General features: G+C 36.3%; 2 protein-coding genes across 4 annotated transcripts; both read left to right on the top strand.

Moving 5' to 3' along the window:
- The first annotated feature begins 1,688 nt into the window (after positions 1-1,688).
- On the top strand, positions 1,689-4,896 carry LOC109079016 (caspase a-like). Its single transcript, XM_042741513.1, has 7 exons — positions 1,689-2,039; positions 3,042-3,223; positions 3,365-3,541; positions 3,628-3,865; positions 4,006-4,122; positions 4,363-4,472; positions 4,598-4,896. The coding sequence occupies exons 1-7, from the start codon at positions 1,769-1,771 to the stop codon at positions 4,703-4,705; spliced, it is 1,203 nt and encodes a 400-aa protein (XP_042597447.1). The 5' UTR covers positions 1,689-1,768; the 3' UTR covers positions 4,706-4,896.
- A 2,557-nt stretch (positions 4,897-7,453) lies between these two features.
- On the top strand, positions 7,454-9,641 carry LOC109083915 (apoptosis-associated speck-like protein containing a CARD). 3 transcript variants are annotated; one of them, XM_019098649.2, is made up of 3 exons: positions 7,454-7,845; positions 8,850-8,900; positions 9,081-9,641. In XM_019098649.2, the coding sequence occupies exons 1-3, from the start codon at positions 7,575-7,577 to the stop codon at positions 9,338-9,340; spliced, it is 582 nt and encodes a 193-aa protein (XP_018954194.1). In that variant the 5' UTR covers positions 7,454-7,574; the 3' UTR covers positions 9,341-9,641. The 3 variants fall into 3 exon arrangements, with proteins under 3 accessions (XP_018954194.1, XP_018954193.1, XP_018954192.1); XM_019098648.2 differs by having other exon boundaries at positions 7,456-7,845; positions 8,832-8,900; XM_019098647.2 differs by having other exon boundaries at positions 7,464-7,845; positions 8,829-8,900.
- The last annotated feature ends 213 nt before the right edge of the window (positions 9,642-9,854 follow it).

Genomic DNA, 9,854 nt, shown 5'->3' with positions numbered 1-9,854 from the left:
TCGTGCAAGTATAGGAGGACGTATAGGCCTATTTTCTTTTTGAACCCATTTTGTTAGTTACTTTATTTTTCTTATGTCGCTGTTGTTTCTTCTGTATAGCTACTGCGTAACAATTCTGTTTTCTGTGCAGGAGCTGAGTGCCGAAGGCAGGGGCTGATTTCTGGTGGCGGTCCTATTCACGAGTGTTGTGGTTGCTGCAAGTCCAAGGTACGCTCTTTGTAGAAACCGCGTGCCGCACCGTCCTCAAGCCGGTGTAGTGCCGAAATTTGCACCCTGCCAGATTATGCACCCCCTGGTATTGGTAGGTTTAGGAGTAGGTGTGGGGGAGGGGTTAGGATTAGGGGTGGGGTTGGGATTAGGCAATCAGGTAGCGACTTCAACGAGGGGATGCAGAATCTGGCAGGGGTGAAGAATTTGGCACAACACCGGCCGCCTCTGCTGCTCACTCAAGGCCGCGATGTGTCACGCCTTTCGTTGAGAAAGCGAAACTACTTTGTTATTGCCTTCCAAAAGAATACACGACTAGAAATAATGTTTATATATCATGTTTTTAATAGGTTTTATGTTTATGTCTCGTCGCTTAGGCCGGACAAGCCATCACAATATGTTAAGAGGCGTCACACGCTTGAGGCATTCGGCCAATCACAACGCGCTGGATAGCTGGCCAATCACAACACACATTGCTTTTCTTTCTTCTTCTTTTTTTTTTTTTTTATTAACCAAAAAAAAAACAGAAATATACAATAATAAACAGAAATTTACATATCAATGACAGAAAAAACATGCCAGGGTGTACAAACCATTGATTGATTCATCAAAAAACTGAATATTCTTTAAAAATATGACAAGTCTTCCTTGCTTTTTTTATTTATAATGTTCTCCAAACTGGTGCAGTAGTCTTTTGTCTCCTGAAGAAAATTAATAAAATTTGGCTTGGATCCTGACCATTTCTTCTTGTGTATATGAAATTTTCCCAAAATAATAAACAGTTATACAATAAAACTAAAATTATTATTATTATTATTGTTATTTTCATTGGACTAATACATACATGTATCAAAATTATTTAATTCAAATATAACATTTGTTTTCCTTCTAATGAAATTTTCCACATCCACCCAAAAATTTTTTGTGTATATACAATTACAAAACAGATGGACAATAAATTCTTTTTCCATTGAGCAATAATCACATGAATAATCAATCTCTAACACCTCTTTAACACACTTTTAGCTGGATATATACCATGTAAAATTTTAAATGTAACCTCTTTAACTTTATTATTTGAACAGTATGCTTCACAAATACACCAATCTTTTTTCCAGTTTATATTCCACACACATTGCTTTTTCAGAGAGATGAGTCTTGTGAAAATCGACGCGTTTCAGAAGGCGGGGCATAGAGGAGAAACAATAATGTACAGTATGTGGAAAATAATGTTTTTTTTTTTAATACCTTAAACCGCATAAACACATTTCATTACACCAAATACACAAAATGTTCTTTTTAGCAACATCATATGACCCCTTTAAGAAATTTGATAACTTGCTTTTATACTTAAGTTTGAAAGCAGGAGTAAATTTAATAAATTATCAGCACTTAAGACTAAAATGGCACTTTGAGAAGCTTGATAAATACGGGCCCAGAAAAAAAGGAAACACATGCAGGCGACATATCTGAGATCACGGGGGGCGTAGCCTATGCATGTACAGTCCTCTGTGAAAAGCTGAAAACTGCCACTGGAATCGCACGAAACGTCTGAGCAATCATGGCGAAGAGTACTAAGGAGCATCTGGAGGATACTTTTAATGATCTAGGGACGGAGGAGTTAAAGAGGTTTAAAAACAAACTGTGCGATCGAAAGAAAGGAGCGGGAATCCGAAAAGCTCAAATCGAAAAAGTTGCCGACGCTATAGATCTCGCCGATTTAATGGTTCGCACTTTCACGTCGACTGGTGCAGTTCCTGCAGCTATTGAAATTTTAGAGGCTGTTGGCTGTAATGAACAAGCAGCGGAGCTCAAAGAGAACGCAGGACACGGTGAGTAAACTATAGTAAAAGATGACAAATTCGAAACTGAATGTAGAAGGAAGACTGTCTGTTGCCGATCGTTTCAGACCTTAACAAAACAAACATAATCAGTCATTTAAAAAATATATATATATATTTGCAAATATTGTAAAACTTTCCAGACCTTCTTTAAAGAAGTCATAAATACAATACAATATTATTACATTAAAGTTGTAATATTAATAAAAATATGGTAACATCATTTAGCAATATATATAGAATTGCATTACTCACAACACAACTCCTTCTATCTTTAACAACACGTCAGCCAGTGTTTAGCAGGTGTACTGCAGAGATTCCCGAACCATTTGGTTGCAAAGTTGGCTAATGATGAACCACCATATCATTACATACAAAAAGAGGGAAAATCATGCCACTGGAGTAGGATCTTCATGTCTAAATCATTGTTCTATTTTTTTTTTTTTTACATTGAATTAGGCTATATATATAGTATATATTATATAAAATATGGATATAATGCAACATTTTTATTTTATTTTGGCCCTTAGTGAAACGTCTGGGTTTACAGCATTATACCCCCCACTTAAGACTTTCAAAGCCACTTTAATTACTGTTCTTTGCACATCTGTGTCGTCGCTGATGTAATTTCCTTTTGCCTTTGTAGCCTACTTTTGTCGGTAAGCTCTACTAATTTTCGGCGAGGATATTAGGGCCAAAATCGTGTCGTGTAGAAGAAGCATAACTATACCTTTCGAGTCGGACTTAACGGATTTGAACTTGTCAGATTCATTCAAAAACAGCTTCGTTTCGTTCCGGTATATTTATTTTAACTCGGTTAAAATGCATTAGCACGTTTCAAAAGTGTGTTATTGTTGAGTTCCTACAAAAGTTTCTGATATGGGGACTTGGAGTCTAGGGTTTCAGGTCGGAATGTCACAACATAGTGGTGAAAAATATTATATATTAAAATGGGATTACTGGTATGCTCATGACCTGTGTTCTGTTTTCCAGGTTTACCTGTGGCTCAGCCCCACCAGGATGTAGTAGACTATGGAGCAGGTCAGGGTCAGAAGGTTGAAGGTCAGGGTCAGAAGGTTGAGCTTACTCTGTCAGATGATTGGCATAAACAATTGCATGTTGTTTTATGCAGCCAACAATTTAAAGACAAAATTATAAGACAAAATGGACAGGAGGCAAGTATTCGTCAAATTTCAAGCATTCATCATTTTTGTTAATAATACACATTAACAGTCTTTCTAATGCATTAATGACAGTAGCTCTAGTCTGCTATTGAACTGGTTTCTGCATTAACATCTCTTGGTTATTTTTCTTAGATTTACGAAGTAAAAGAAAAGAAGGTAAGAAAACGTCTTGCCCTGCTTATCAACAACATAGATTTTGACGAGAAGGCTATGACAAGAAGAGGGGCAGACACAGATGAAAAAAACATGGAATGGCTGTTAAAGGAGCTGGATTATCAAGTTGTCAAGCACAAAAATCTCTCTGCAAAGGTGAAAAAAAGTATTCAGATGATGCATGCAGCTTTTTATTGAAAACCTTGTTTTGATTGTTTTAATTGAGTTTATTTGATTGGCAGGAAATGGAGAAAGCAGTCAAGGATTTTGCTCGACGTGAAGAACATGCACAATCAGACAGCACCTTCGTGGTTATAATGTCCCACGGCAAAAGGGATGCCATACTGGGTGTCCATTATTCAACATCCGACCCCTCTGATACCTTCCTGGTTGATAATATCTACCGCTCTCTGAACACTGAGAATTGTCCAGGTCTGCGAGATAAACCAAAGGTTATTCTCATCCAAGCCTGCAGGGGAGGTACGAATAAAATACAACTGTTAATTGTATTTTTCTAATTGAGTCCTCAGGACATAATAACTACACCTCATCTGTGATTGAAGATTGTATAAAGTCCTGCTGAACAAGGCTTACACATTCTTATCGAAATATCTACTCAGGGGAGAGTGGACGCATGTGGGCCAGTGACGGCGAGCCTGAAGAGCCAGAGGGAATCGAGGGCGATGACTTTGTGCACAAAGAGAAAGACTTCATTTCTCTGATGTCCTGCACCCCGGGTAAAATATCCTATATTTGTCTGTGCATCGAGGCTAGATTATTTTATATGAAAGAATTTTTAAGCATCTGAACTTTGTTTTTTATTAGCTGAAGATGAATAAAAAAATCTTGCACAGTCCACTTATTTGTAAATAAGTTTCACCAAAACATATTTTCCAAAGTAGCTTATTCAATGTCAGTTTCATTTATTGTTTAAAAGATTAAAAGCACCTAATTCCACTATTGAAATTTCTCTGCAGACACCAAATCTTACAGGCATGTTGAGAATGGAACATTTTATGTCCAAAACGTAGTGGATGTGTTGATGAATCATGCACATGAGGATCACATTGAGGAATTGTTCAGAAAGGTAAGTCAGACGCTGCTGCAAGAGCAACCTGTGTGACTTATGTTTCTTTCAAAATATCAGAAGTATTTCTCATAATCTTCAGGACTTTGGTTTCTTGTCACTGATGTACATGACGTTCTCTTTAGGTTATTCGACGCTTTGACAGCACAGATATGATGGGGTCCTATAGGCAAATGGCATGTAAAGACAGAGCATCGCTGCCAAAGTTGTTCTACCTGTTCCCCGGACTCTGATTTGATGTTTGTCAAAAATGATGTTTTTTGACTCCTCATCTATGAATTTTATAAATACTTTTGTGCCTTTGAATCACCAGTGTAGCCTGAACAGTTTGAAAAAAAGTAATTTTTAATTAATCGATGGCTTAGATGTATTTCCTCTGCCTAGAAAATCTGTTCTGATACATAAAATTCCTGTCTTGTCAAAACATGTTTTTTGATGTGTGTTATACAAAACCAGAGACCTTAAAACGCCACTGGCGTAAATTACAACACACCCTCTAAAAATTTGAATATAACGTGTTGATTGACCAATGGGGTAGTTGCTAATCAGTGGCTGCGTTTCACAAAACTATAAGGTAGCTATGGCGCCCGGGGGGTTAAACAATTCCATAGCACACTCCACTGAAAAACAGGGGGAAAAGAAAGAAAGGGGAGAAAATTCAGTAATTAAACAACTCTGCGTCGTCAGTGTTCGTATTGTATCAGACACTTGCACCTAACATTATATGAAAAACAATTTTGTCTGTCAATAGCACGCCCGCAGCTGAGGCAAGTGCATCGCATTATACGCCTTCATCAACTTTTACAGGTTATATAACGTTTGTTGTTGCTATATGGGCGCTTAGTTTTTCTTGTTGTTTTATACACTTGGCCAAATTCTCATGTTATAAACAACTAAGCGCTTATGCAAATAATATTTATAACGTACAAAAGTATATTGGCTAAATGGCAAATAACCTACTTCTCCGGTCTTCAAACACACAAAAACATGAACCTTTACAGACATAGTGTTTGAGTAAAGAAAATGCTGTCCTATTCAAACAACATCAGTAATGTATTTACCCTTGCATTGCGAAAAAGCAGAGATCTGTCTCCTCCAGGCTGTGCGCGAGGCGCGTCAATCTGAGTGGAGGCGGCTGAGAGCTCGAGGATCCAATGGCGTTATAAAGTTTTACTGACAAACTCTTTTTAATACTTATCACTGATTAAATATCTGTAAAACCCTCTGATTTAAAATAAGGCTACTGCCATATGGAAAAGCCGCCCTGTTGCTAATGTTCTTGCTTTTTTAACAGCTACAGCTATGAAGTATTTGCATTGGATAATAATAGTAAGAGTACAGGTGCACTTTCGAAGGAAAACATTTTTATGAGACATTACAGTAGCCTACCTTGTAAACCTACAACCAGTTTTCTTACGAGGCACTGTCTTACAAAAACAAAAAAGGTGAATTGTTTGACTGACTCAGGATTGAGGAAGTAAACCGGACTCATTTTTTTCCAACTAACTTTGTGTGAAACCAGCAACGATTCCAGGAGATCACGTGAGCTCCACTGCACATCGCACAAGAGGAATCTATTATAAGGATGTCTATGTGCATGCAGTTTTCATTGTTTCATTGAATCATATTTCTGGGTTTGTTTGTTTGTTCATTCATTAGTTATTTTTTTAAGGATCATAAGAACTGTGGGAAAGGAGATGCAGGTGCCTCCTGTATTCCTGCAAACTAGGCCTATCATGACTTTCTCTGAAGTATTCTACAATTACAAGCTGAGTCAGGATGCTACACTGTAAAATCTAATAAGTTGGGCTTACTTAAAAAAAGCATGCAAACCGATTGCCTTGAAAAAACTAAGTAAAGTGAAATAGGAATAGTATATTGTACTGACAAATGCTTAGTTAGTATAGTTAACTTACACAAGAGTTCTAGAAACTTAAAAAGAACTGTAGGGGGTACTTGTAGGTTTTACTCATGACTTAGTATAGCTACTCACTGACTCCCAGAATGCATTGCGCAGAATAAATTATGTAGTTGCTTTATTTTAAAGTTGTTGTTTTTTATTTGCCAATTTTAATTTTGCTGTCTTGTGTCATTAGTAGCACAACAAAAAGAGCAAATAAAATGGCTATTGTTACAATTAATGAAAATAAATTAAATTTAATTGTTACCATCGTTGTGATTCACGTGTTGAATGTTTAAGTCTGTGTGTGACTTCAGCATATTACCACACACTATTTATGGATTATATAAAAAGCATATCAAGGTATTTATGAAAAATAAAATATCAAAAAGGTCATTATTAAACGCACACAAAAAAATGCTTTCATTAAAAAACAGATCATTTTATTAAAGCAACCTATTTATTACTTTTCTTTGAAATCAAATAACTCTGATTTCAGATGACGGAGAGAAAATTATAGTAACATAATAAAGTTTCAAGGTGCCAACCAGAGGGAATGCTAATCATAATGGTGAGCTAAAAAAAAAAAAAACGGCAATTGGCAACATATTAGTGCACTGCTGCCTCTCACTGGTTTATTAATGTCATTGGTTCCTTTGTGACTACTTGAATATTTTAAGTAAGTGTCACTCAAAACAGTAAGTAAATTGTTTTATTTGCCTTGAAAGTAGCTGAAACGTAATAAAACCTAGTAAGTATAACAACTAAGTAAAGATAACTAATTAAATCTAAGTAAAGTAAACTGTTGGATTTTACAGTGTAGAGTGCTATAGTTGATGACATCATTCAAATTAACAGCGACTGCTGAGAATTTCTATACTAGTGAAGTCACATAATTACATAGAGCATGCAAGTAGTACGTGCACTGGATTAGAAAACTGTAGATAAAACACCTCCAAAACAAAATAACTTGGGTTGTGCATCTAATTCTTTATAGAAAAGCAACTGAACACCAAAGTTGCTTACACTATCTTGTACCCTGTTTACAGGGAAGTGGTCTATATAGGGCGGGAAATGTTTAGAGCAAGTCTAAAGACACGCCTAGGCCTACTGTACGCATAGGAGCTGTGTTTGTTGGCAGTCCATCCTCCTCCTCAGCAGCTTGTAGAAGAGGCACGTCACTTTTAAAGAACTGAGGAACTATGGCGAAATCTATTAAGGATCACCTGCAAGATATTTTTGATGATCTTGGGGCGGGAGATCAGAGAAAGTTTAAAAGCAAATTGTGCGACCGGAAGACGGAGCCGCGCGTACGACGAGCTGCAGTCGAGAAGGTTGAAGATTCTATAGACCTCGCCAATTTAATGGTGACCACTTTCACGGAGAATGGTGCTGTTCCTGTAACAATCGAGATTTTACAGGCTATTGGCTGTAATGAACCAGCACAGGAGCTCATCAACAACACAGGACAATGTAAGGAAACTGTCATCAAAGAATTCAAATACAAAACTAAATTCTCAAAGAGGCTAAACAAAGTAGCCGGTTAGGTAAAAGTTATCTATCGCTCTAGTGAATGGTGTTTAGCTGGGTTAATTGTTACGTTTTAATGATTACAAATAGTTGGGAACCGATAACCAGTTTGTAAAACGTAAGGATTTTAATGTGAATTGCATTTTTTATTTATTTTTTTTTTTTTGCACATAAATATTCCTCAAAGTATTAGGCTAAATCAGAATTCTTTCGATTCCTATTTCTAATAGTACTGCTGAGTTGACTTTCACTTTAGTTTCCTTTGACGTTTGTGTAAATAGGCTAGCCATTTGATTGCAGTCGTTTAAAAGGTGATCAATAATTTTAAGTACAGGGGAAGGCGAGTTAGATTAATCTGTGATAGTAGTAATAATAATTAGCTGTATTCTTCATTACCTACTCCATATATATAGGCCTATGTGACCTTGGACCACAAAACCAGTCTTGAGTGTCAATTTTTCGAAATTGAGATTTATACGTCATCTGAAAGCTGAATAAATAAGCTTTCCATTGATATATGGTTTATTAGGATCGGACAATATTTGGCCGAGATACAACTATTTGAAAATCTGAGGGTGCAAAAAAATCTAAATACTGAGAAAATCACCTTTAAAGTTGTCCAAATTAATTCTTAACAATGCATATTACTAACCAAAAATTAAGTTATTATATATTTACGGTAGAAAATTCATAAAATATGTTAATGGAACATGATCTATACTTAATATCCTAATGATTTTTGGCATAAAAGAAAAATAGATAATTTTGACCCATAAAATGTTTTTTTTTTTTTTGGCTATTGCTAAAAATATACCCCCGTGATTTAAGACTGGTTTTGTGCTCCAGGGTCACATAGTTTTCTGTGTTTGAATGTGCAACGTGGAGATTTACTGTAAGGGAATCATTAATTTAATCTTGTTTTTCAGCAGCTCCAAGCGTTCCTTCAGCAGCTCCACACGTTCCTTCACCAGCCCCAGGCCCAAGCGCTCCATCTACTGGTGAGTAGGTGTAACTGTATTTGAACGGCATTTATTTGAAAAACACGTTTCAAATCACTTCACTGTTTGATAGACGAAATGAGAGCGTTCAGTTAAAACCCAATAAAAAGATCACAATACATTAGCACTGATTAATATCCTCACAATCAAACCATATGCTTGTTTCAATCTCTTTCATAGAGCACTTCATCGATAGGAATCGGGCGAAGCTGATAAGCAGAGTGAATAACGTAGACGGCATCCTAGATGAACTTCTTCAGATGAAAATCATCACAGATGAGAATTACGAAACCATCCATGCTGAGAACACCTCACAAAAGAAGATGAGAAAATTATTAATGGGCCCAATTAAATCTGCTGGCACTAGAGGGAAAGATGTCTTATACAAAGCTCTCAAGGATGTTGAGCCTTGCTTGACAGAAGAACTGGAGAGTCAGTGAAAAGCCATTTAATGTTTCTATTTGCTTGTCTAATTAGTATACAAGATACATAACGAAATCAAGGAACTTCCATTTTTTTAATAACAGCAACAACAATGTTGTTACATTTTAACTTGCCATCATTTGAATGGTGTTCCCCCTACTTTTTTCTTCCAAAAAGACAAACTGTCACAAAATCAGGTGCATCCAAAATCTTGCTTGCTAACTGAAGATAATAAACACTTGTCCAATATCATTTAAAACATTGGTCTTTGTTGACTTATCTTTTTATCACCAGTCAATAAACAAGTAAATCAAGAAACCAGATGTTTTTTTTATTTTCTGCAAACCATTTTAGTTTCTTCAGACTGATGTAATTCACAGTTAAAGGTATAGTTCACCCAAAAATGAAAATTCTGTAATTAATTACTCACCCTCATGTCGTTCCAAACCTGTAAGACTTTTGTTCATCTTCAGAACACAAATTAAGATATTTTTGATGAAATCCGTGAGCTGTCTGACCCTGCACAGACAG

The sequence above is a fragment of the Cyprinus carpio genome, chromosome B16 (assembly GCF_018340385.1).
Source record: "Cyprinus carpio isolate SPL01 chromosome B16, ASM1834038v1, whole genome shotgun sequence".
NCBI lineage: Eukaryota > Metazoa > Chordata > Actinopteri > Cypriniformes > Cyprinidae > Cyprinus > Cyprinus carpio.
Note: the sequence above shows the minus strand (reverse complement) of the source record. Positions and strands in the feature narration are given on the sequence as shown.

Excerpts from the sequence above, each read along its gene's own strand:
- LOC109079016 (XM_042741513.1), top strand. The coding sequence starts at position 1,769 with ATGGCGAAGAGTACTAAGGAGCATCTGGAGGATACTTTTAATGATCTA. Across the intron at positions 2,040-3,041 it reads CAAAGAGAACGCAGGACACG|GTTTACCTGTGGCTCAGCCC; the intron begins GTGAGTAAACTA and ends TCTGTTTTCCAG. Across the intron at positions 3,224-3,364 it reads TAAGACAAAATGGACAGGAG|ATTTACGAAGTAAAAGAAAA; the intron begins GCAAGTATTCGT and ends TATTTTTCTTAG.
- LOC109083915 (XM_019098647.2), top strand. The coding sequence starts at position 7,575 with ATGGCGAAATCTATTAAGGATCACCTGCAAGATATTTTTGATGATCTT. Across the intron at positions 7,846-8,828 it reads CATCAACAACACAGGACAAT|CAGCTCCAAGCGTTCCTTCA; the intron begins GTAAGGAAACTG and ends CTTGTTTTTCAG. Across the intron at positions 8,901-9,080 it reads CCCAAGCGCTCCATCTACTG|AGCACTTCATCGATAGGAAT; the intron begins GTGAGTAGGTGT and ends TCTCTTTCATAG.